General features: G+C 40.8%; 1 protein-coding gene across 3 annotated transcripts; it reads left to right on the top strand.

Moving 5' to 3' along the window:
- The first annotated feature begins 241 nt into the window (after positions 1-241).
- RASGEF1A (RasGEF domain family member 1A) lies at positions 242-27298 on the top strand. Of its 3 annotated transcripts, none has more exons than XM_053949074.1 (13): positions 242-325; positions 2686-2865; positions 9152-9280; positions 14711-14848; positions 18157-18378; positions 18659-18733; positions 18975-19067; positions 20735-20837; positions 21125-21204; positions 21846-22037; positions 23160-23283; positions 23549-23621; positions 24640-27298. In XM_053949074.1, the coding sequence occupies exons 1-13, from the start codon at positions 320-322 to the stop codon at positions 24662-24664; spliced, it is 1440 nt and encodes a 479-aa protein (XP_053805049.1). In that variant the 5' UTR covers positions 242-319; the 3' UTR covers positions 24665-27298. The 3 variants fall into 3 exon arrangements, with proteins under 3 accessions (XP_053805049.1, XP_053805048.1, XP_053805050.1); XM_053949073.1 differs by lacking the exon at positions 242-325 and adding an exon at positions 623-726; XM_053949075.1 differs by lacking the exon at positions 242-325 and adding an exon at positions 790-846.

The following is a 27298-nucleotide window of genomic DNA, read 5'->3' as shown; positions in this document are numbered from 1 at the left end:
GAAAAGGGAAAAAAAAACAAACCAACAAACCAAACAACAGCGGGGGGGGGGGAGAGGGAACCAACCCTCCCACCCAAAACCAGGCAGAAAGATCAAATGTTCAGAGAAGGAAAGGTGCCCCGGCCCCCCCCCCTCGGAGCCCCGGCCGTGCGCCCGCCCCGCGCGGCCCCGTTTGAACGGGCCCCGCGGCCGCGCAGCCAACGGGGCGCCGCGGCGGCCGTGACGTCAGGCGCGGCGGGAGCGGCGGCGCGGGCGGCCGGAGCTGTCAGAGCCGCGGGGCCCGGTGCCCGCGCCGCCGGGGGAGCGCGGCGCCAGGAAGATGAGGGTAAGCGCCGCGCCGGGGCCGGGGGCAGCCCGCCCGCCACCTGCGGGCTCCGGCGGGACGGAGCGCCGGGGTGCCGCCGAGCGGGAACCCCTGTAAGCGCGGAAGGCGCGCGTGGGTTCGGCGCGGAGCTGCCCCTGCGGCGGAGCCGGCGGTCCCGCCGCGCGGAGGACGCCAGCGAGCGGCTCCCGGGGCGGGCGGCAGGTGCCGCCGGGGCCGTGCCGCAGCGCTCCCCGCCCGAGGAGCGGCGCGGGCAGCGCGGCGAGCGGCGCAGGATCGCGGGGTGGCGGCGGCCGAGCGCGCCCGGCCGTGCCCGCTGCCCTCCCCGCGGGGACGAGCGGCCGAGCGCGCCCCGCGGCTGGCCCCGGAGCGGCGTGCCACCGCGGATGCGGCAGCCAGCCCCGGTAGGACAGCCAGGGCGGCGGGGAGCGGTACAGGCTGCGCCCCAGAGGGGTCTTTAAAAACCAAACCGGTGCAATAATGAACGCCTTAAAGGAGTTTAAAGGCTTGATGGCAAAAGCGGGGTACGTTTCCCGCTGAAGCACCGTTTCGGTGGGGATTTGTTTGATGGTTAGCTTCGCTTAAAAGCCCTGTGCAACTTCAAGTTGTTAGCAAGAAGCGCTCATCATAGCCAGACCATCCTGAGAAGTAGCTTGGGGCTGTATTGCTATGGACCTTAAAAGGGAAAAAAAGCAAATTACTGGCGAGTTACATAGTACAGATAGCAAAGCCGTTAGCTTCAGCCGTTCCTCGGTGTTATGTACTGCAGAGCTCGGGCCTAACAGATAAATCTGTAACGTACTGAGTAACCTCAATGCACTTTTGTGCAGAACTGTCATTTTTCATTTCTTTTGATATGACATTAGATCCTACATTTTCTATTTTATTGGACTCTGTGTCCTGAACTTCTGAAACTGAACGCCATTCCTCATCGTGGTCTCCCTGGTTGCTGTTAAACAGCTACTATATTTATCTTACAGGGAATTACACTTCCCTTATGTCTCTTATCACGTATGTACGCAGTGGTCTTTTGGTAAAAGTCACGAAACAGTTCTACTTATCAGCTTCACACAAGTAAATCTGTCACTTTGATAAACAAGTTCTGTTAATACTGGTATTTTTTCCTCAGAATGCACCTAGCATTTATCAGTGCCTAAGAGGAGAAAAATGTTCTATATTCCAGTTGTAAACATGAATGATTGATTTTGGAGAGTTTGAGAGGAAAAAATATGCCTTGCATTAAAAAATTGCTCAGGAGAAGACGGTAAGTGCAAGAGATGAGCACAGTTAGAAACAGCTGTCAGGTTAAAGGTGCCGATAATGGCCTAATCCTTTTCATTTACATAAGTGCTTTTCATCTATGTCAATATCTTGTCTCTTTCAGAGACAGTGAGACAGCAGCTCAAGAGTTAATGCTGCCTTCTTTGCACTTGATCTCCTAAATAGTCTTGACTATTTCAGCAGCCAGGGGGAACTGTTTTGATGCTGAATAGCATTTTCAACCTTTACATACAGTAGCAGGATGTTTTGTTTAGCCTTCTGCATAGATTTAAGCTGTAGCCAATTTAAAACAAACAAGAAACCCCCTACAGTTTACTCAAAGGCTGCACTACAGTGATACAACAGTGGCCAAGGGAAGGAAGGTGCAAACCCTAAACCTTCATGTGGTTTTTGTGTTGCAACAACAGGTTTGTATCCTAAGCAAAGATCTCCAAAGAGACTGTTTAAATTAGACTTGTATATAACAGTATATGTCAGTTCCACCCAGTTCCTGGTTTCATGTACATGTTAAAAAAAAAAAAACAAAACGAGAAAGTTTGACCAGACAGGATATCCCCCGCTGTTTCCAGTGATATCTACATGCAGAAGATGCACTTGCGCTGAGACCTGGATTACATCTAGCTACAGAAGTGGTGAAGGATTTATCATCACAAGTGAAGTATTTTGGCCAAAGATCTGACTTCAAAATGAGCAAAAATGGGAACATTAAGGCTTAGTATTTGTTTGTCTGCTCAATAAGGCACCACTTCAGTATCTTGGAAATTCAGAAAGCGTTCTGTATTTTCATCTCTGTCTAGTTTTATGCATAAAAAACTGGGGAGAAGGAAGAAATCGAGTGCAGTGAGGAAAATTCTTACAGCTTGTGCATCTACAGCCTTAGAGACATAGTTTAAAGTGCATTTCAAATGCCAAAGCAGCTTGCAGATGTGTGACTGTTTGGATTCAGGACTCAGCTTGAACGCTGAGGCTGCCTTCAGTCAAATATGTAATTGTGTTTAATGTATGACTCTGTAAAACCCACACATAAGACATCCTGGAAGAAAGCTTAACCCTCTCTCTCCCTTTCTTTGCTGCTTCTGCAGGAAACTATGCCCCAGACGCCAATATTTTCCAGCATGCTTGGTTCCAGTTGTAGTGGGCAAGTGCAGCCAGACATGGGAGAGAGATGTGTGGACCCTGTTTATCAGGATGGGAACCTTGTTTCTGGATCACTGGAGGCCTTGATAGAGCGCCTGGTGCCCACCATGGACTATTACCCAGATGTAAGTAGCCACTGAAAGGGTTTAACTCCCATATACTGCATTAGTGTCTGGATTGGTGCTCTCTCATGAAATTCTACCTCTGTCTGATTCAAGATTGAGATGTAGGCTAAAGATGCATTTATTTTACTGGCAATATTCATTCACTAAAGATGTTGCTCAATAGGGATATTCTCTGTTTCTAGATGAGAGCACTTGTTAGAAAAATAAAGCCATCTTGAACTCAAATGGGTGCCTTAAGAACCAATTAAAAGCAGCATTAGCCACAGAATTTTCATACTTCTAAGCTGCTTTAGCTCTAATGCAGCCAAGATTAACTACTAACCAGGTCCTACCTAGAGAAGCAGACCTGAAAACAGCTCTAGTATTTTCCCCCTTAATTCTCTATGCATATTCTAGTTAGGCCATCAGAAAAAAAAAATCACAACCCAAAATAGATTTTAATTAAAATACTCCCTTTCTAAAGACATTTTAATGGGCCAGTGCTGTAATAATGTATGTTCTCAAGCCTGAAAATGATTTTGCAACTGGCTGAACATCCTCAGTGCAGTCCTCAAAGTGAATACTACCTATATATAACTCTAGGGTATGCAGTAAGAATTTGAACCTAGAATATTAAGATACCACTTTATCACCTAAAATTATTCTTTGTGCCCATTAATGAAAGATACTATTGAAATAAGTGGCCAAAGATCAGAGAGTCTATATAACTTATATTCTATTTGAGCTCTGAAAAAGCAGCAGCTATTACAGAAGTATCCCAGCACTTTGAAAAACTAACAAGGGAGCAGGAAACTGCAGTCACTATTAACTTGTATGTCAAACTTAATGTTTAATGTAGTGGGTCATGATATATCTTGTATGTTTCTCAGTCTAATTTGTGTAGAACCTTTTATTGTGGTCTCATTTAAATCACAATAAAGTCCCTCCAAGGTCCCACAAATAACACGACACATGCTCACAATCATCATCCACAAAAAGGGACTCTCCATGTGAGAGTTCAGTGGGAATGTGCAGAATTGCCATCAATCATCAGTACAGGATTAAAAAAGCAAAACAAGCATGGTTTACTATTCCAGTTCAAAAGTAATCCTAAACCTTATATTTAAATATGGCTAACATACAATTGTGCTTCCAGTACAAAATCCTTTCTAAGACTCAGAGGGATAACCATTGTTAGACATTAAATCTCCATTCCACTCCCCCAAATACATATTGTAGAACAGATGCACAGAAGAAACTAGTGGGTAGAGCTGGTGTGGTATAACAGTGGAATGAATAGCTTTAGGCTAATCCAAGGAGTCATTCCTTGTCTTTCCTGGGATACAGGAATCTTGTTACTTGGATTTTGGGAATGTAGCGAAGTTTTTTAAGTAGCTGCTAATGCAAATCTCTTATTGTAACTTGCAACATAAAATGTTGCAAATGTTACACAGCTACTCTGAAAATACTGGTAAAGTGAGTGTTACTTAAGGGGTCTACAATTTACTCTGGAATACTGCTAGTTTCCATGGTGCTACCCCTTCCTATCCCATGCAGGAGTGCATTACAAACCAAGCAGCCATGGACCCCAGCCTGCAAGGTGCAGTTTAAATAGACAGCAAGCTCACAGCTGAACATCCAACAGAAGCAGTCAAGGGTAACTCCAGGGAAAGCGAGATGGACAACAGCATTAAATCAAATTTATCTCCTCTACAGCACAACACATACCTTTAGTTAAACCAGTTCATCCACTTTAGCTGAAAGGATTAATTAAAAAATAAGTAGATATATAAGCTCTGAACAACATAAGGAAGAAGCTGTATATGAGTTATCTTCAAACCCAAGTTTTCTATTTCCCTTCAGTTACATGTTTATGTTTCATTTCATGCTCATTTGTGGTTTTAGGGGAGTTGCCACAGAGGGTTAGTGGTAGCCATTTAAGTTGATATCCTGTCAGAAGAGTAGCCAGTCCTGTACGTTCAAGAGAGAAGTATCAAAACCTCTTAGTCTTAACTCTCTGGCTCCTCTTCCAAAGAAAGGCAGCAAGGTATCACCAAGAGAAGCTAGTGGCAGTGTTAGAGCAGAGGTTACCTTAGTTGCAGAGTGACACAATTGTAAGTTGCAGTACTCATCCAAGTTTTCTGATCACTACATTTGAGCACAATGCTCAGAAGGCATTGCTGCCTGTGTGCCCATTGATCACAGTAACCTTCTGGACAGAGAAGAAGGGAGTGGGGGAGAGAGCAAACACACAGTATCTTTCTGTGCTGGTTACAGAGGCAGAACAAAAATGTGTTTGCCATGTTGGCAGAGCACGAGGCAGGCAAGGGAGGACAGGAAAGATAAGTGCCTGCATTAGTGTGCTGCTCCTTTGAGCCTTGTTTGTGTGTGGGGACTTGCTCTGCACATAGGGAAATGTATGCTCATGAGACAGAGGAGTTCAGGAGGTTAGGAATGGAATGTACCAGTCTGCAACCCTTGTGCCCAAGCAGGAAAATATTTGAAGAAAATATTTCACAAACACAAAGTTCCAGAATGAGCAGTGAGTGCACACAGAGAAATTTTATTTTTTTTTCCCCTCCTCGAGAAGTCATCAGTGCATTCTTGGGTCAGAGAGTAACAATTCCTTCTTTAGTCTTGTGCACTCACGCTCTTCTTTTTTTTAATATAATTCAGCTCATCTCCTAGCAACAACTTTAGGCACTAAAGGAATCTGGCTTCTTATTCTCTTGCCAAGCACAAGCCCCTTTTGTGTCTACTTACATTCTCCCAACTGCAGAAAGGATTTTTTTTGCCTCTCCTCCCAAATACCTGTCACTTTTAGGATAAATGGAGCTTAACTTTCACTCTTATAGCTTATGGAAGCATTTTTTAATCATTCTTTATCTAACTAGCTAGCTTCAGAGCTAAATTTCCTTCTCCAAACCATCCTCTTCATGGCTAGAGGACTGCCTGAGAAACTGTAGGTTTTTACACTGTTCTAACATTCAGCCTATGTACAGTAGTGCAGATGCAGCAAAACACATAAATCCTTGATCTAGGTAAGGCATATGGCATTAATATGAAATCTTTACTATCCAAAACAAGTGTGTTCTAGCCCCTGAGACCTACCACTAAGCTGAAATGCATGGCTTAATGTTCAGTCTGAAATTTCTTTATTGGATAAGGAGTTGCTACTAGCAGAGAGGCAAGGAAATGGGGGAGGGTCAGTACTGCTGTCATTTTTAATTTGTGTCTTAATTGTAGTCCTTGTCTGTGTCAGTAATAAAAGTATCAAAAAAAATCTCAATTTGATACCAGTAAACCAGCATATCTTGATTGACCACAATGGAACAATTTTGTTTTTCCAAAGTAATGAACCTAGTTCCAGTTAAATGACTTAAAAAAGTGGAGTAAAAATAGAGCAGATGGATTCCAGAAGGAATGATAACTTGTTTCTAAAACCTAAAGTTGTCTGAAAAAGAATTGCATGGGTTCAGTACAGCTATTACGGATTACAGAGACACATCAGCAAGCCTAAAATGGGAAGTACACACTGTCATGGCCTGCATCTTCCTGCATTTTGCCAGTTCAAAACTTTTATGAACATCCTATAAAACATTATCAAAGAAACCAAATAAAAGCAGAGGTCACACTTTTCTTGCTGTGTGACAGCAGGGAAATGATGCTGTGAGTGGCCCTTTCTCAGAGCCACTCTGGATAAACACTGTGCCACGTCACACGTTTCCACCAAGGACACCAACTCTAGAATTACTGTGAGAAGCAAAATTACATCTTTGCTTAAAAGAATGTGTTCTAGCTTATCAGAGCAAAGGTCACTGCCAGGGCAGTGTGGCTGAAGTTGTGGTTCCCTGCTCCTGACATGCACAGACATCTTTCAGTCAGGCCCTCTCAACTCCCAAAGCAAGAATGTGGGGAAGGGATCAAAATGTCACGTCCTTTTTTTTCTTCCTCCCCACCCATCTCATCTCTCAAAAACAAAGTACAGTAAAAAGTGAGGGCTGCTTCAAGTCTTCAGTGCAAAAAAAATTTCACACAACCCAGTGACAGCTGACTCACCCAACAGCTAAATTCCTGTTCCACATAGTCCAGACACACAGTTTTAAGTTCAGGGACAACAGTGATAGCAATGAACACATGAGATAGGCAGAAAGTGTAACAGAGGATAACTAGGCATAGTTAAAGACACAAACACACACCCCAAATCTCACAACCCAACGCAGCTCTTTCTGTTGCTTTCATTCTGGGTAGGGAACATGTCAGTTTAGGAACCATTCGCGTACACACAGGAATAGAAGATCTGATATGTTGTCCCATAACACAACCAAGTGAACCAGGTTAGCTTTTCAGCCTAATTTTAGTGCCCATTACACATCACGTGCACTACCACAGGTTTTTATAAAATTGATCTTCAAGTTTTTGTCACTATAAATGTAAAAATACACTCTGAAGTTCTGGAGAGACAGGAAATATCAAACAGAAGCTTGATTTCTTAGATTTTCAGACATACACTTGTGGGGGATGTTTGCAACCGTGCCATTAAGGAGGGAGGCCTGGCTGTCAGTGTCCTGTCACTGCCCTGCCACCCGCTCAGGGTCACCCAGAGCTCGATTGTGAGATGGCCCCACAGGGCATCTTCTGTAGGCATCAGTGGAAGCACTCGGGAACCTGACCCAAACTGTCCATCCAGTTAGCCCTTCACCTCCTCTCTTCCTCCATAAAACAACAAACAAGGCAAAGACTGTAACTGAACTGTGGTTTTAATTGTACAGAATTAATGCTGTTCCTAATGGAATACATGAACCCCAGACCTAAGAAGATCTTCAAATCAGAATGAGCATTTTAAATGCCTCTGCTGTATCACACTCCATTCTGTACTTTCATTGGCTTCCCTCAGGAAGCTCAGGACAAAGTTGTATGTTTAGATATATGTTTATCTATTATAGTTTTCACTCACTCCCAGAACACTGTGACTTTTGGTTAGTGTTATTTATTTTGTTTTTAAAAAATTCCTTTTTCCCTGATATTTGGGGATTAGTGCTAAATTTGTATTATAGGGCACGCTGAGTGCTAGAGAAGTGAAAACATTTTGCATTAATATCACATTTTACTCTGATTAAAGAGAGAAACCACATAACCTCTTTGAGGTCGTAAAGATATAATTCTTGTTTAATTATAAGCTTGTTTTAGTGACTGCAAGCAGCAGAATTTGGTAGCAGATAGTAGAGATACCATATTTTAGACAGCTGGTTGTAAGATCTTAAACGTCTTAATTTACTTGCCCAGCCAAAGTGGTACAAGCTCACATTGACTATTTAAATGCACTTGGCTGTGTCCTGCAAAGTCACATTACTAAAACATGGTAAAAGTTACAGTGCACATTTCAAACATAACAAAGCTTAATTGAAATAAAATATCAAGGAGATCCCCTATAATTTCCCAACTCCATATTTTACCAGAAAGCCTAAGGGAAAAATGGTAGTACTTATGAGATGCTACTGTCATTAGTCAGGTAGTTACAGTCCAATGCAGAAGCCCACCTTCAAAGACTGGACCAAGACTAGGACAAAAAAAAAAAAAAAATCACCCTCACTTCAATTAAATGCTCCAGAATATGGTACAATGGATATATGTCCAGAGCACCATACAGTGCCTCACAGCTTTCTAATTACAAATTGAGAGGCCATTTCTAATGAGCCATCATCATTGTTGGTATTTATTCGCAGTGCTCATATTCAAAAGACTCTGAAACAAGCCTCAAATAAATAAGCTTAAAACTAAATTATTGTCCTGTGCCCCCAAACTAAGTGAAAACTTTTGTCAGTGATTGTGGGGAGAAAGGAGTGAAAAATCCCCATAGGGAGAAAGGAGTGAAAAATCCCCATACATGAAGAAATTACAGCTGTGGTTTGGAATATACATGAATCAGTTTTCTGCAGCTCAGTGAGAAACAATCACTCTTAAAGAAATAAAGCAGCGTTAAATAGTGGTGCTTAAGAGTCATAACACCCTTCATTAGATGTATTTCATTTGTGGCTTTGGTAGGTGATGACTAATTAGGCACACTGAGTCTGGCATTTTAAAAGGAAATAATTTGATAATTGGAAAACCCCACAGTTAACAGCCTCGAAGCCTATAGCATTTCAACAGAGCTAGAAAGGACCAGCATTCTCTGGAGACAGGAAAAATTATAGAAATTTTAAATGAAGGAAAGTTACATTCATACAGATTCGTTTTTCCAAGGAAGACACATTAATTTTGCGAAAGCTTTTCAACTTGTTTTTCTTTCTTTTTTCTCCTTCCACAGAGAACTTACATCTTCACTTTCCTGCTGAGCTCACGAGTCTTCATTCACCCACACGAGCTCCTGGCTAAAGTGGGGCAGATCTGCATTAAACAGAAGCAGCAGCTGGAAGTGGGGACTGAGGCAGAAAAGGTAAATGGACCATTATGTCCCTCAGTTACTTGTGGTGCTGTCATTTCTTTTCCCCTCTCTCCTTCTCACTGTAAAGCTAAATAGACTGATAAAGAAAAATATGAAATTGTAATAGGCATTTGTTGCTGGATGCACTTGTATTTGGGTCTTTTTCTTTGAAGTATCTTTACTTCATTTGCTGGCCACATTTGCTGGAGGTTTTGTCCTGCCTTACCAGTCAGCTGCAGGTCAGTGGAGCAGTGACTAGAACAGTGTGTGTGTGCCATGAAAGCTGCCCAGCAGCTGGTTTGCACTTTTGAGCTTTCACCAAGTAAGGAAAATCATATTCAAGAAAATCCCTTTCTCCACTCAGGCTCACCATCCTATTTGAGTTAACAATAACCTCTGCTGCAGGTTATTGTTGGGGTGTTTTAACTTAGTATAACAGTAAATCAGAGAGTTACCTCTCACAAAAATTAAGAGATGCATTTATTTAAAATGGTAGCCTGTACTGACAGGTTTTATTGCAATCACTTCAACCAAACTTACATCCATTTAAGTGTCAGCATTTGTAAAGTGTGTATTGAAAGACTCGTTCAATTATTTGAAATTGAAGTTCCAGAAAAGTCCAAGCTGGGCAACACATAAGAGTGACAGAAACAGGATGGTACCAACAAGTAAAGACCTAAATTGTTCAAATCCTGGGCATGTTTTGGAACCTTTCTTCTCTGATGAGACATTACATGCTCACATTCCTAATCTTCAGCACGTTAGTAGTCCCATTTTGTTTTCTCCTTGGTGTATCAGCACTCTGAGTGAGGAGCACAGAAGGCAACTCTGGTTTGTCAATAAAGAGTTATTAACAGCAATGCTGACCTAAGGGCTTTTTCTCCCATACTGCTCCTGATGTGTACCCTCTTATAAACACCACAAAATTGCTCCACAGGACAAACTAACCATGGTGCAGAATGACTTTTGTAGGTCAGTCCCCTGATCTACTCTCCAAATATCTGCATAGCTCATCCTGAAGGTGCTGGGGAAACCAAGGGTCAGGGATGTAAGGTGCCAGAACCACTGCATCCAGTTGTGTACTCAGAGGTGATAATTGTCCCTAGCACCACTGCCAAACTTAATTTGTGACTGAGCAAACTCTGCTCTGTAAGTTGTAATGGTTCCTCAGCAACATGTAACTCAACAACAGAGATGGGAACCTCTAAAAGGTGCCAGGACCATCTGAAATATGTAATGAGTCAATCTGAGCTGTAGACTTATGTAGGGAAAGACTGCAGTGAGTGAAAAGTGTCCAAATACATCTGTGAAATACTTGGATTTTAAATGAATGAGAGATGCAAGATGAAACTTTTGTGAATAACAATGCACTTCAGAGATTTTCAAATGAAAGCCATCTCTGGGGGCTAAATCAGCTGACTGTTTAGAGATGCAATGCTAATTGTAAAGTACTATTTAGTGTGGCTTCTCAGCAGACTTCCTGATAGAAATGAAATAGCATTACATCCTAATGTCAAACAGAGCAGCTCATATTGCAAACACCCCCACTCTTACACCTTCTGCTGGCACCTTGGACATGGGCCTACAGGAAAACCAGCAAACAGCAGGGTGACAATAAGTCACTTCTGGGAGGTGGCTTTAGTTTACATGCTTTTCTGGTTGCTCATTCTGTTATGCCCTTCCTACCTCCTTAATATAAGCTGCAAATTTCTCCTGCCTTCTAAACACAAACTGCTTGCAAAACACTACATGAACTTCTGACATTCCTCTCAAATCACTGCTTTATTGCCCTCTACTGCAAGCACCTGTATGTTTTACAGAATAGTTTGGCCACAAGCACTTGCAAACATTTGTTTTTCTACATGGCAACAAATAAAACCTCATTTCACATACAGCATACAAACTCTTCACTCAGATACTCTCAAGTATTCACAGTCATAATCCATTAAGGTATCATCAGCTACCAGCACCTTCTAATTAAGTGGCTGCAAAGCAGGAAATAGCTGACAAAAGTTAAAGCATCTCATCGAGTTTGCTTATGCAAATCTCTTAAGATAAACTGGGCAACTTGGTGCCTGGATAGCATGTGAGCTGAAAAAGTGGCAGGAAACCAGGTTTTGAGGTTACACACCACAATACTTATCATTCAGTTAGTTTTGACATTACTGACTAGCCAAAGAGTTTTACAGAAATACAACCCAGAAAAAGTGGATTGCAAAGAAAAACACTCTGGGGTGTCTTGGAGTCTGCTTAGAGTCCTTTTAACTATTCATACAAAGCAAGAATTTCACAGTTTAAGATATCAATTATGACATACAAGTCAGTAGTTAAGATTTACAATAAAGGAAAAAATTTAACTCTCCATAACTGCATTAGAGATTGGAAAGTCTCAAACAAGATTATCAGGGAAAAATCACTTGTATAGTATTATTGAATGGGAAAAAAAAAACCCTGTTGTTACACCTGTGTTACATTTTTTTCTGCAGCTTGAGTATTTTATATGTCTCAAGTTAAAGAAGTAAGAAATAAAAAAGAGAACATAGAAGCTATTTTCTACTAAATTCATTTTGCCTCTCTTGAAATATATAAGTCCCTTAAAAATTACTATTTCCTCTGGTTTTTTTTTGCCAGTAAGTCCTCCTTTTTAAAACCAAAAAAATGAAAAAACATCATAACCAGGTCATTGCCATTAAATCTTTCCTATTGCCCTCCTTTCTAATTGGGAGTTGTTTTTCAGTCCTGTCTTGTCTCGTGCAGAACAGGGTCAATCCAGAGAACACTTAAATTAATAGAGTTATTTCTCTTCTCAAAGAAATATTTGTGGGAGAAGTATTCCCATGGACTCCAGAGAACTCTGTCAGGCCTCACAAGGGGAGGCTCATGTCTGGAGCAGGACTGGAGGAAAGTAGGTTGGTAGGTTTACTGCACCCATGACAGAAAGGAAACTGTGCTGCTACCCACAGATCTGAGAGGCTCCATCTGCGTTACCACGTGCACCAAGCCTGTCACGCTGCTCTGGCCTCCATCAGAGTGCACATGGAACAGAAATACCCTGTTCTGCTGCACTGAGGACTTTTAGCAGTGTAGAAAGTGTACACCTTATTTTCATGAGTGTTAAAAAGCATCTGAAGCAAAACATTAAGCTTTTTTAAACCTGAAGACTGACTGATACAGTTTGTAGTTTGTCTTGCAACATGCCTGGCTTGCCATATGAAGAAGGCAAACCATAACAGCTCAAAAATAGATACAAGAGAAGGGAAGTCAGTGTTCATAAATCACTGTGTTTTAAGCTGTACATGGAGTATAATTTGGGGTAATTGGGCTGAGTACTACAAGCACAAAGCTTCATTTTTCTCCTTCAAACCTTTTCCTTCTATATCAGTGCCTAAAAACAACTGATGAAATACAGCCTGGTGTTATGCTGCACCTACTTCAAATCATGACAGCTAATGCTACGTCTTCAGTGGGCTCCTGGTCTTTAAGGAGCAACCTTACACACACCAGCATTAAAAAAGCATCAGCTATGACTGATTTAGTCTCTTCAGCTGCTGGGGTCAGTCTAGATAACCCATAAATTCTTTATGAACTGAGTGTTCATATGGAGATGCTTGCTATGGACTAAGGTGAGATTTTTAAACCTTTCTGCCCTCACCACTCCTTTTTCTGTTTCAAAAATTAAAAAGAAAGGATAGTCAAGATGATTAATACTAAAAAACAGTTCTGTAGCAGCTTTTGGTAAACAAAAGTGGAGTTGGCACATACCTGATCACTTTAATTGAATGGAAGTGCACTCCCTGCCTAATAAATCGTCCTTCACCACCTACAGATTATTCTTTTAATAATGTCAGGCTCCATGCATTTCCTGGCAAATAAGTATAAATTGTCTTTTCCCCAGAGCAGATGACAGTGGGAGTTTGGAGGACAGGCAGCTATAATCTGGAGCTCTGTCCCACACTCTTGAGCAATAGCTTGAAGCTCCACACAAGGGGCACTGACAGACACTGCTTTGCAGGAATGCCCACTGCTGGCAAAAAGAATGGGGGTGTTTTGTATTTGCCCTCCCTATGCAGCTATTCTGTGTTTATCTCATTAGCAGCATCAATTAAATGCTGTCAATAAAAACAAGTGGGAAATGCATGCTAGCAGATAGCAGTTTGCAGGTTTTAAAAAAACCAAAGCAACCCAAGGAACTTCCCTCTAGACTTACAAGGAGGCACTGGCTAATTGTCAGATTGAGGAGTCAAGGGTGCATGGTTTAACTTCAAAGTTCTTATCAATGATTATTAATATAATTGACTATACAATGGTGAGACATTAAAGAAAAAAAGCAAAACAAAACCAGCTGAATTTCGTTGACCTGTGGTTTTGATTAGATAAACTGGGACATACCATGATGAGATGCTGTTTTGGCAGGAGCTGCTACCATTTGGAAACACTCTCTCTTTGACTTTCACCAGTTTCCTGTGGTGACACTGCCATGCTGAGTGCCCTCCTGTCCCCAAAGGGCTGTGCTGGGCCTGGGGAGAGGCAGCTGCTGCCTTCAGGGACCTCTGCACTTACACAGCTGGGGAGGGAACACAAACAAAGCTTCCTCTTTTTCCTCAGTGCATCACAAGCTGGGTAGGAGGATAAATAGAACCTAAATTAAGGTTTGATTCTTCTTGTTCATTACAAGTGTTCTTAGCACTCATACTCCCAATTTTACAAGACTGCTCCCTTGCATGTACTGATGCTGCTGTCAATTGATGCAATGGAGAGGGGAGTAATTGGCACCCAATTCAGGTCTAACTGATGAAAAACCTTAGAAGATTCACAGGTAACCAAAAAAAAAAAAGAAAAATACTGTCTCTGCCCTTTCTGTGGTTGATAGCTTTTTGAACAAAAGCCAATAACTTTTATTGTCAAAGTCTGTTTTGATTTAGACATCATGGAGAGAACACACACATCTTTCCTGTCATTCATTTATTTAATACACAGCTCAGTCTGGATGGTCTGATAAATGCTATAGAACAGAAATGGCTTTGTGACTGTTTCTCATGGAACACGGTTGGTAGAGTACTGTGGTTTGTACACATTTGAATTCAAACACTGCAGTACTGCTGCCTCAGATGGCATGAATCAGCTTAAACCCCATGGACTTCAGTTAAATAAGTCACTTGAACTGTTCTATCATCTTCCTGGTTTTATACAACTCACCTTGAAAATGTCTTCACAGTGTTTGGTAAGAGACATCGCCAAGCTATCATGAAAGGAGGCTAAATGATACTATTTAGGAATCTAGTGCACAGTTAAATATATATATATTTTTTTTTGTCCCCACCACCTACTATTAATGCAAAGTATTTTCAAGGGTGTCTCTAGATTTCTGTGAACCTTTATCAGCCTATTAATCTGCAGTCAAACAGGTCAACAGTCAGTAATCAACTCATTGTTTCTTTCTAGGCAAAACTAAAATCCTTCGCTGCCAAAATCATTCAGCTCCTGAAGGAATGGACTGAAACTTTCCCCTATGATTTCCAAGATGAAAAATCCATGAAAGAGCTGAAGGAGATTGCTCACAGGATCACACAATGTGATGAGGTAGGGGTGGGAAGGAAAAGAAAGTTAAGTGCTAAAGCAGTATTTGTCAACTGTTACGTGAACTGTGCCATGTTCTCTACAATCCTGCAGGCAGTACTTCCTAAATGAACTACAGCAGCAGTTGCTAAGTTGTCAGGGTAACCACAGGACACGGGCTGCCTGATGGACTTAATGGTCCATTAGCAGGAACTGTCTACGTCTAATCACCACAAGTAAGAAGAAGAGAGAAAATAGTCATGGCAATATGAAAAATGACTGCAGTGCAGAAGGAGAAAGAACAGTAACTAGAATGGCTCAAGAGGATTTAATATTGAATTGCATACCATCCTTTGTACATTGTCACTACTCTGCATGTCTAAGCTCTGCAAGACACACCAGCTATTTGTATCACATGTACTTTTGGCCAAGGTGAAGGTGTTTATTATTTAGCAGCTCGTTCCCAGCTTCTAACAATAAAAAGCAGCTGGTTTATTGCAGTGTTTCAGGTGACAGGCACAGTATTTCCACAAAGCAAGTTATCTTTGAGCTCTGCTAGCTAATCCATCACCAGTCTTAACAGCTCTGAGTTTCTAGCTTGTGAAGAAAGCTAGGTCTTGAAAAAACCTTCTGAAGCAAACAGATAAAGTGAATTGGAATAAAACAAGAGGTGTTAATTTTTTAGAGGGGAGCAAGGGGGATGGGGGAAGTTGGGGTTTTTTTGTTAGTTCTGGCTCTTTCCTAACATTCACAAAGCCTACACTTTTTGTTCATGGAGAAATTCACTGTTAACAGCAATAGACAGAAGGAAGAGTAAAATCAAGAATGACAAGAGAATTGGTCGCAAAGTGTTTGTACAAATGTGAAGTCTTACTTGTGTAGAAGTAGAAGCTTCTTATTTTTTTAAAACCCACAACTTCAAGATATTTTTGAGAACAATTAGGTGGAACCAGGAAGACAGTTGTATTACGTGCTTTTGTTGATTCAAGTAGAGAGAGAATGAAGAACAACAGGCTTGACAGCACAGCATGAATCAGGGATAGGACAGCAGAGTGAGGTGAAGGAAGCACGTCAGTTTTGTTGCATCAGCAAAGATGTTTACGTGGGTGCTAGATGAGAATGTCAGTGCCTCAGGAGGAGGGGAAGAGGAAACAGGACTATAACCTTCTCTTTGCAGACAAGGGCCAAGGGGTGGATGCTGGCAGAGATAGCATTGTGAAAGGGAACTTGGCAGAGGTTTATTTAGTGTCTCTATTTTAGTATTTAATTTGTCTGTTACTTTGAACTAGAAAAAAGTTGGACCCTTTCTTTCTCCGTCTTCCTTCCCACTCTTATGTATGAATAATGGTCATTTGAGAAAAATCCATCTTCATGGAATGGCTCTGTGCAGTGGTGTCTGAGGCATCTGATGGCATCCATTAATTACAGCACCACCTCATTTACCCCCTTAACAAGGCCACCAATCAGGGTTCATCAATGGAGAACTATGCTTCATCTGACCCCTAGGAAATACTAATTTGACACTGACAAAAAGCAGCTCTCACTCTTTGATAGCACATTGAATTATGCTTCAGCATGGAATTATGGTAAAGGTTGGGGGTTTACTTTGTATTTCAAAGCTTTTCCAATCCCCTCAGGACACTATTCTTCATACATAAAGGTAGAAAGTCAACTGAGAACTCACACAAAGCAGTCAGGTGTTGTCCTGGTGATAGCAGCATGCCAAACAGCTAAAGCTACAGCCAGGATTGTACCCCAAAGTTAGTAAAAATGAACTCAAACAAGTGCAAATCATTGCACAGTCACTGACTTATCTTCCAAAGTTATAGGGAAAATTAGAATAAAACTGGTAATGAAAGGAAACTGCTAAAACTCTTAAGGACATTTGTCTAAGCATTAGGATGCTAATAAATTCGTAATAGCTTAAGGAAGCCATAGCTTTTCACATCTGAGTTTCTTTCCTCACTTTTACATAATATCTGCAATACTCTCACATATCTTCAAGAGTCATTTTCTGGAATCCTATCAACAAGTCTGCTTCCTCCCAGACACGTGGGCAAGTCAGGCACAGTGGCTGAAGGCAAACCATTCACAGTGGAAAGCTCAGCATAAGAGGAGAATTCTGCTTTGTTTTAGTCCCCTCCACTAGGCTCCCTTGGCGTTTCTGAGCACTTGTAGCACAGTATCAGAAATTACTCCAGACAGCTGCTGTTCAGCAGTAATCCAGCCTCAAGATGAGCTACACTGCCTTCAGCTTTTCATTTAATTTCACTTGGGAGTCAGATTATTGCCTTGTAAAGCACCAATCTGACACCATTATTGCTTAATTATAACATGCAGTATACAAGTATTTGGTAGTCATCTCTCACATCTGCTGCATAATTTCTGTCATCACTGCACAGTAGTGGCTCCTTTGAATGGTCACAGATTCATTGCAGTTCTGTCTAGTGTGGACTGGCAGAAGTGAACCTTGTGGTTAACTTCAAGAAAAGTAATTTGCATGAAAGCAAGAGAATGATTCTGTGAGGAAAAGGGCTGTCTGGTTGAATTAATTTTCCTAGCAGCAGAAGAAACCTGTGCCACATGAAACAGTAGCAGACAGGATGGAGGAGTAGGAAAGCAATCAAGTTAGCTCTTTGGGGGTGATCTTAGAAATATCTATAGGACACAATGGCAGAAAAAAAAATCACCTTAGTTGTCAAAACACTGAGCAGATGGATTGTGTTCCTGTGGCTTTACCTTTCAATGAATCCTCACAAATCTTACATTTAAAATCTGCACATGATAAACAGGAAAGGCATTTTAGTTATCCAAGAACATGATGTATATTGTGCTTTATATAAATATTTGGATGCCGTAGCTGTTCAAAGCTAAGTTAAGATATTTTAGGGGTATATTCCTGGACATTATGTGAATTCCCTGGATTATGCTTGGGCTAGACAGACTGGATTCATCAGTGGGTCTGATTAGAATGAGAACTTTTGGCACTTGGTGCACAGAGGTTCCAGGAAGCCTTGTGCAAGCAACTCCAGCACCTTTCACATGCCCACTCCAGCTGCTGACACAGATGCCTTTGAAATGGGGCACTACCCAAAGGAGCAGACCAGCCAGCCAAGCAAAGCAGAGCTGGGAAGGCAGGCAGGCAGAACAGTGTCATTATGGAGTTGTGTGGGTATTTAGGACAAGGTCATTTGTCACAGAATGATCAGCTCAGAAAAGATGAAAGAAAATGGATAATAGGCATTTATTTTTCCCAGGCAGAAATTCTCTGGTGATCCATGTCTGCAATAGCTAAAGGTTTTCAGCAGTTGTTGTTTCTCCCTTCTGCTTAGGAAAATGGAACAGTGAAAAAGATCATTAGCCAGATGACACAGAATCTCCTGATGGCCCTCTCTGCACGGAGCCAATACCAGGAAATCAGAGAGAAATTTCGTCAGCCTGTCACTGACAAGGGCACCATCCTCAAAACCAAGCCTCAGTCAACTCAAAAGGACATCCTGAGTGTGTGCTGTGACCCTCTGATCCTGGCACAGCAGCTGACCTACATCGAACTGGTGAGACTGATTGGGGTGGAGTCTTCTGTTTTCTATTTACTAAATATTAATATACTCATCAATATGAATTTGGCTATGGCTTCACTGAGAGCCTCCAGTGTTTTAATAAAGAAATACCACGTCGAGTAATGAACAAGACCAGTTAGGTACACTGATAAAAGCGCCTCGCACATCTACGCTCTAGGAAGATGAAGTTACCAAAATGTTCTCCTAACTTTGATTTTTTTTACAGAACTCTGTTTGTCTGTACAATGACAATCTCTCCTCTCTCCAAACACAGGAAAGGGTGAGCAACATTTATCCAGAGGATCTGATGCAGATTGTCAGCCACATGGACTCCCTGGATAATCACAAGGTACAAAAAGGTGTACAGAGACAAAAAGAAACATAGATGAACCAGAGTAAAGAATAATACTCAATAATTTGATTATAGCCTGTGCAAGAAAGACTGACATTTCCTAAGCTGCTTTAAGTTCATGCCTTAAAACGTGTGTAAAAAGATTTTCTCAAGATATGAAAAGGAAGTTTATCCTTTGATAAACTTTGACATCATTATGATACAGGAGAGGTTTAACACATGACCTGTTCTCTTACAGTGCCGAAGTGACGTGACCAAAACCTATAATTTGGAGGCCTATGACAATTGGTTCAATTGTCTCAGCATGCTGGTGGCTACAGAGATTTGTCGGGTAGGTGCGCATAGAAAACAAGATAGCAAAGGATCCTGGCCCTAAGGACAAGGGGCAAGCAGTGGTCTGAATGAGATTTAAACATTAGCAGTGCAATTAAAGATAATAGCATTATTCAAGCATTAAATTATTTGCATGCTCATATGATTAAGAGTTCAAGGCTATGTTTGACTTTGCATACATTCCTTAATTTTGTGCAGCTGCATTAGTCACGCAGTGAAATGGAACTTGTGTGCACTGAGTTGGGAGCTCTTTCAGATTTATCTTTTTTTAAAATACAGCAAAAGATTCTTAAAAATACTCCTCTTTAAATGCAGATTTACCAATAAACAGCTGTCATTGCAATGCATTTAGATAACATTAGCACTGTGATATATTAATTTTTTAATTTATATTCATTAATTTTATTTATACAATATTAATTGTAGAAAAATCAAGAATAAGCTTTCTTTAAAGTCTGGAAAGAAAGTGGACTACTGGAAAGTTAAAAAAAAATAAAAAAGGAAGAATAACTAGAGGTTAAGGTAACTTCTGTCATGTAATAGGCAAATAAATGAAAAGTGTACTGCCCCACTGCCCCAGAAACCTTTTTTTTTTTTTTTTTTTTGGTATGTGTGTTCTCTTTTTAGCTTATTATTCTTTTTAGATTTCTATTAATTCTAGCTCCAGCAAATTGGATTTTTTTCCCCTATTCCTGCTTGGTCAGTAGCCCTTCCATGGAAATTCCAATGCCTGCTGCATTTTCATGAAGTCCAATGTACTGATCCTCATCTCTTAAGATTTCCTGCTCTCAGAAATGTATTGCAGAGGCACACCAAGACACTTCCAGAGCTGGCTGGTAGGGCTCATACATTTAGGAAACCATCAAAGAAAGGTTTTTGCACACTGAGGGCTAAGCCAGGCCTTTGACTACTGAACCATTTTCTTTTGATATGACAGAAACTAAAGTACTTAGGTCAGAGAGCCTGCAGTCACTGCTTAGGGGCCATTTCTATGTAAGCCAGAGAGAACTTTTAGGTTTAAACAGGGAAAATATTTCCATGAATGAATGCAATCCAGGCAATAATTAATTTTGCTTTGCAGTTTATAAAAGAATTTGCAGATGAGATGGTCAGCATCAGTTGCTTGATCCTGTGCACATTTTCGTGGGTGGGAATTTGTATTTGCTCATCATCACTGCCTGCTCTCAACAGGTCGCCTAGGAGTACATGAAGCAGAACCAGAAAAGCAGGATGTGGCAGTTGCTTTCTCTCACATTTAGGTTCCATGCCCCTGATCTTAAGTCTGTCCAAAGCTTTTCCCCCTTCTTGAGAGTTTTAAACATTTTGCAAATATTCTGATAGCAGCGTCATGTTATCTTCCTTTTCCAGTAACAGGAAATTGCTGAAAGTGTCCAGCTTGTTTATGCAGAATTGCCCAAGATGTGGACTGTTTTTGTATAAACAAAGATGTGCACTCCCCCAGAACTATACAAGTAACTGGTAGTCATCCCAAATATTTCTGCTGTTTTATTAAAAATTAATCTTAACAAAAAATCCTGAGGCCTATATTAAAATTTAGTTGGACAAAGTCTTGAAATGTCTATTCACTGATCCTGCTACAGTGCCTTTGGCTAGACATCCTATCCAAGATTCAGACTAACCCTTCCTTGTTGGGTTTTTCTCCAGATTGTAAAGAAAAAGCAGCGTACAAGAATGGTGGAATTTTTCATTGATGTGGCAAGAGAATGCTTCAACATCGGAAACTTCAACTCAATGATGGCTATTATCTGTGAGTATCCTTAACACAGATGGCAAAAGGCACTCTGTTTTAAACCTGACTGGCAGGACTATGCTCACACTTGCCCTGAATTGGCTGACCACATTGGCATGCACACTTCCCCAGGGACAGTGTCTGCCAGTGACAGATTCATGTGTGGGTGGGTGAGCTTTAGCTGCAGCTTCTGCTTGTCAGGCTCAGACACCTTGCAGAATGTGTGGTGTTGATACATGAGCCCAGTTATATTAGCCCTGTATTTTTTCAACTCAGTTGTTTGTCTCCTCTCTCCCTGCATTCAGCTGGCATGAACTTGAGCCCTGTGGCACGGTTAAAGAAAACCTGGTCCAAGGTCAAAACAGCCAAATTTGATGTTTTAGAGGTATGTATAAAATTTTGACTTTATATAGGAACCCACCAAATAGTTTCACCAAATAGTTTCATCCAAACCTCTGCTAATTACTGTGTCAGAGAGCAGGCACCTCTGTCAGTGGTCACCAGCACATAAACATTATGGGAGTGTTTCCTCCATTTCAAACTCTCTACTTGTCTGCAATGAAAAGTGGATGCCAGCTCTCTTTAGATTATTTCTTCCTAGCATTATTTTTGCCAGTTTAACTTCAAGATAGTTTCCACTCCAGTGAATGCTGTCCTGAAAACCAATTAGAGGACTCCACCTAGTGGAGACCTGTATGGAAACAAAATTTAATTGAAACCGTCACCAGAAACAGAGGTGACAGTGAAGGAGAATTTTGGTTTTTTCCCCCCAGAGAGTAATTTATGGTTTCCTTTCAGTCTGCTTTGTTCATGGAATAGATGCAAAGCCAGTACAGAACCCTCATTTCAAGCAAGGTAGAAGTTAGAAAAACCTGCACCTGATCAGTATGAAGATACCCTACCTTGAAAATTTAAAAAGGGACAACATGAAGTTACAAAGAATAAACTCTGACGGTTAGAGGAAAGCTTTTAATTTTTAGAAACACGTATTACTTGTCTGCCTTTTCCCCCACTCTGTAAAAACAGCACCACATGGACCCATCCAGCAACTTCTGCAATTACCGCACCGCCCTGCAAGGAGCGGCGCAGCGCTCGCAGACCGCCAACAGCAACCGCGAGAAGATCGTCATCCCGGTGTTCAACCTCTTCATCAAAGACATCTACTTCCTGCACAAGATCCACACCAACCGCCTGCCCAACGGGCAGATCAACTTCAAGGTAAGGCCTCTGCTGCTGCCCAAACTGCACTGCCACTTAAACCTGCTGCACTGCAAGCATTTGGCTTCTAGCTCATTACATTACCCATGCCCTCAGCGCCCACGTGATCCAGAGCAAGAGGTGTCATATCCAGGGGAGTTGATTTGAATCAAGTTCTGGGAAAGCCAGCAGTTGCTTTTCTGTGGCAGCAAGCCATCATATCTGATCAAATTTAATAGGTCACTTCAGCCTGAGTCATCAGCCTTAGCTGATTTCACCTCATCAGTTTTGCTGGCTGTAATGGTATTTATCAAGTCTGCAAGGGAGGTTCTACAGCTTCTGGGTTCTCTCTCCCCAGTCAATAAACATGCATGTCCAAGCAACCACAGTCTGTCAAAAGTACTTCTTGACAAAAAAATTCTGCCATCATTAAGGCTGTGTAAGTGGAGAACACAGAAGATAGAGAGCAAACCCTAAGTAATTACAGATTTCTTAAAATCCTAGGAAGGAAAGGATATGTAAATGTTTCTATGTGTTACTGTGATTTCCCAAATTTAACAAGTGCTTTATGAAAAGATCAGATATGTCATATTTCATTTAAATTCAAGTTTGGAAATGTAAAAAGTAAAGCAAATAAAATATTTACTGTCCAGTTCCAGTCACAGGAATTTAGACACTCAACACAGAAAATAGGCACTATTATATAGGAAGGAAAGGTTGATGATGAAAAAAATTGAAGGCAAAAGATCAGATGGTGGGCTGAGATACACTGTTCTGGACTTGAGGCTGGCAGCATATGAGGAACTGGCAGCAAGAGGGGGAAATGAAAGGAGCTATAAGAAGAAAGGATAACAAGGAACCACAGAATATACAGAACTGGAAGGGACTCACAAGGATGACCAAGCCCAACTCCCAGCCCTGCACAGCACCACCCCAAGAGTCACACCAGGTGCCTGAGAGCATTGTCCAAATGCTTCTTGAATTCTGTCAGACTGGTGCTGTGACCAACTCCATGTAAGTCTGAGTAAGGCACAATAAGAAAAGCAGCATAAAGAATAAGACTGAGGGGCTCTGAAATAGAAATTAATATTTCAAAGAAAACAAATACTACTTTAATAATACTCTTTTAATTACTTCATGCAGAAGTTCTGGGAAATTTCAAGACAGATTCATGATTTCCTGACATGGAAGCAGGTTGAGTGTCCTTTTGAAAAAGACAAGAAAATCCAGACTTATCTACTCACAGCACCTATTTATAGTGAAGAAGGTAAAATCCTTTGCTGAACATTATAGTGAGTCTTTCTACGTGTTAAAACAGAAAATATGCAGATGAAAAATATATACATGCAAAACCACATTTTATTAGTAATTTTCTAAGTGTTATCACTTTCCTATTGGCTTTTGATGAAAATAAATTTCAACAAAAAAGACTGCCAAGTTACATCTGCTATATTGTAACCCTTAGATTTTTTTCCTGGGGTAAAGAACTCATGTATCTGATTGTTACTACTTTTTTTTTTTTTTTTAACCAGCTCTGTTCATTGCATCCTTTGAAAGTGAAGGTCCAGAAAACCACATGGAAAAAGACAGCTGGAAAACACTCAGGTATGAAACTTCCCCAAAACATGAGTCTTTCTGCAGATACGCAGGGGCTTCATCAGCTTCTTCTGTCCTATTTGCATACCCAGCTTAAAACCATAATACAGTTCTTTTTCCTTCAAAATTTAAATCTGAAAAAATTTCAGTGGGACTTGGATTTTGATACAGCTTTTACAGCCAGATCTGTTGAGGCTGCAAGATCACTGCTGGGGCTGTGAAAGAGAATATCCTTTGTTTAGGCTATCAAATACAGTAAAATAGTCTGCATTTGTAGTAGTGTTCAGACATTATTTTCTCAGGGGAACAAACCTATAGAGATACTAAGAAAGTGCTCTCATCACAGCTATGCTCTTACAAATCATATAAAAGGATGAAAATTTCTAGGAATACAGTAATTGTCAGCCTACCCTAAGGGATAAAGTCTCAAAGACTCCTCCTCCTTCTGAGAATGGGAAGCACCACTCCTGTGTACATGATGAGACCAATTAATTAGAATTTTTCCAATACTGAGGCCAAGGCAGAGAGGTTTGTCAGTCATGGTAGACGTGAAGATCTAACACATCTGTACCAGCCAGGGGATGAGCACAGCCTGCATGCCCCGAGCTCTGACAGGGCACATTAGGACTACATTGTCCTAGACAAGACCCAGTTTCCCACTGATCCCAATGTTTCCTAGGATGTCCATGTGAGCTTTTCACTTACAGCCCCTGTGCAAGGCACCTTGCATTAAATCCAGCACTGCTCAGCCTGCAGTAGTTCAGATGACAGACTAAGAACATATGTTACATGCCTGAGCTGATCCTAAGGGCCTGAGGTAACGTTATGCAAGTTACATTTTCATCTCATTCAACGTCAGCATCTTTATTGAAGTGCACAGATTTATTCCAGTTTCAAGCAGTTGAAAATCTGTCCCTTGAAGAGAGGCTGTCAGCTAATGATGCCAGATAAATCTATTGCCAAAAATGAAAAACTTTTTGTTATGATAGAAAAGATAATTTTATTTTTTCATTGTTTTGTCTTTCAGGACAACTCTGCTTAATAGAGCCTGAGAAATTTGGATCAGATTTGCAGACTTTGAAGCACATCTAATGGACATGTTTTTACAACCTGAATGAAAGACTTGGACTGAGCTAAGAAAGACCTCACTGGATGAGGTCTGTTTTGTACATACAGTAACTTTTATGAAATAAAATGTGGTAAATATTTCACATGTCAACCTTAAGGCACTTACTGAAGGGTTATGGTTTTTTATTTTAAATATAAGGGCAGGGCCCTGTTCTCAGAGATGAAATGTATCATGGGAGATGGTATCTTATTCTATCAGCGTCCAAATTTTTATTTTTTATTACTTCCACCAAAACAAATACAAATTAAGACACACTTCCTAACTGAAGACAGTGTTCAGGTTAAATACCCCATTGGACCAGTATCCTACAGAGCACTCAGTATATCTCCCTAGCTTTGAAATGAATGGTCTCCTTCAAATCAGCAGAATTGTTCACAGAGTTGTTCACAAGTGTTTGTTCCTCTTCTCCATCAGCAAATAGTGCCTTACAAGGTACTGAGCTTGTGTAGTTGTACCTTCTGACTGGGCTGGAAGTAAGGGAAATAAAAATATGGATGTCTCGAAACCAGCTACAATGTACTTTTTAAATAAAGTGGAGAATTATGGCACATGAAGTAGAGTATACCTGCCTGTAACACTGATGGTGCAGCAAACCTATTTTTGTTATGTGATTTCAAGAGATGAGAGGGGGTAACTGCTGGGGTCTGTGCGTTTGTGTGTGAGTCTGTGTGTGTGCACATGTGGTGATGCACACATGCCTAAGTTTTAATACTTCTGGGAACTATCCTTTACATTCTGGCTGTCAGAATAGTTTGTCTTTTCCTTTTGAAAATCAGGGGATTTTTTTTTTTTTTTTGTTATGTTTGAAGAGAAGAATGTCTAACCAAGATTATAATCTCTGCAAAACAGGCCTAATATGCTTTTTTAAAAAGAATCTTTGAAAAACACAAAAAACAGCTTGGGCCAGGGAAAGGGAAGTAAACTGAGATGTCCAATTTGAAGTTAAGGCTAAAGTTTCCAAAAACCTTAAGAGGAGTTCATCGCTGTGAATTGGTCGTTTAACTCCATTGGTTCTTTGGAAAAGTCCAGTCTGCACTTACAGACAATTAAAACAAAGACCCACTTTGAATGTAAGTTTTTCTAGTCTTTTGCAAGCCATGATTAACTGTCTGGGACAGCACCCACTGAAATCTAAGGGCAAACACTCTTAAGAAATTAGTCAAACCTTTGAACAGGTCAGTACCAAAATTAGAGGTGATCTGCAAACCCACTGATGCTTGCCGTTTCTAATTTCTCCTTTTAGTATTGTTTACACCTAATTTGACTATCTGAGTATCTGAAGAGCTTCTGTTAAGTTCAAGGTATTCATTTCCAGGGAGAAAAAAAATATAGTTACGACTTTTGTCAACTGATCTCTGAGTTAAGAAAGAAAAACAAACAGGCTCAGATTAAAAACTATTTTGTCTAATGAACAAATTATTACCCACAAATACCTACTTTTCTTTTCCAGTAATTTTTCCTCTGAAGGCTTGAGGGCTGAATATAAAATAATAACTTGAGCCAGATAATTAGACTGGTTTGTTTTTTCTTATTTGTTCATTAAAAAAAAAAAAAAAAAAACCAACAAAAACAGTCCCTCTAAAGCTGACAGTGGTTACAGCTTCCCTAAGCTGCAGAGGACCTCTGCAAGGATTTCTTTAAAAATGACCAGCTCTAGGTGGTGTTTATCTGACTCTGCCTTCTGTTGAAGAAGGGGCAAGACTTGCTGGACTGAGGGTCTGGTTTATTCCAGTCCAGCAGACTCTCCTTGCCTGAGTGCCTACAGCCAAGAGCAGTGCCACTGTTTGATGCAGCATCTGCAAGCACTTAGCAGAAATTTGCTTTATCGGCCCTGGAGCATGGTGAAAAATTAAAATGCTTTCCCTCTTCCACTTCCCCCTTGACAAATACTTAAAATTAGAGGAGTAAGTTGATGTAAGGAAGGGAGACAAATCAACATTTTGCTATTCCTATAGCACTGGCATCAAAGAGAAACAAAAGCAAGTTACACCATGAGGAAGGAAGAAGTAGAATACTAACTGTTAACAAGAACAGCCCGGGAAAGGGGAAGAGATAATTCTTATGACCTGCTGCTATTTTTCCTGTGCTGAAGTACTGGCCTTCAGCCCTGGATTCCAGTAAGAATATTTATACTGTATTATTACAGTGTTTTGCACTTTCAAAGATGTTCTAGCTAGTAACATTGTCAGACACTATATGAGGGATTGTATATCAGCTTTGTTTATGTAATTGAAGTTTAAAAGGGATGCTTAAAATTTAAGAAAAAAATATATATTTGAAATTCAATTTTAGAACACTTTCTGTAAATGTATGAAAGAGCTTTCACATGAATGTGCACTTCGCCGGTCAATCAGTCCAAGCATATACTTGAAATCCATGCAGTATCTACATTGGTTCCCTTTTATTTTTCCTCCCTACGTTTGATACATTCCTTAAATACTGTGTTTTGCTATTCTGAGCTGAAATGCTAAATATAAAGCTGTACCATAAAGCAGGATATTCTGTGTTTGACTGGATGTGCTTGCATTAATAAAAAAAGAAATTGCTTCAACCATGA

The sequence above is a fragment of the Vidua chalybeata genome, chromosome 8 (assembly GCF_026979565.1).
Source record: "Vidua chalybeata isolate OUT-0048 chromosome 8, bVidCha1 merged haplotype, whole genome shotgun sequence".
NCBI lineage: Eukaryota > Metazoa > Chordata > Aves > Passeriformes > Viduidae > Vidua > Vidua chalybeata.
The sequence above is the reverse complement of the archived record's forward strand: the minus strand, read 5'-3'. Positions and strand labels throughout refer to the sequence as shown.

Bases quoted from the DNA above. Each gene is read 5' to 3' on its own strand.
- RASGEF1A (XM_053949073.1), top strand. The intron at 2,866-9,151 runs GTAAGTAGCCAC...CTCCTTCCACAG, and splicing joins CCATGGACTATTACCCAGAT to AGAACTTACATCTTCACTTT. The intron at 21,205-21,845 runs GTATGTATAAAA...CTGTAAAAACAG, and splicing joins CCAAATTTGATGTTTTAGAG to CACCACATGGACCCATCCAG.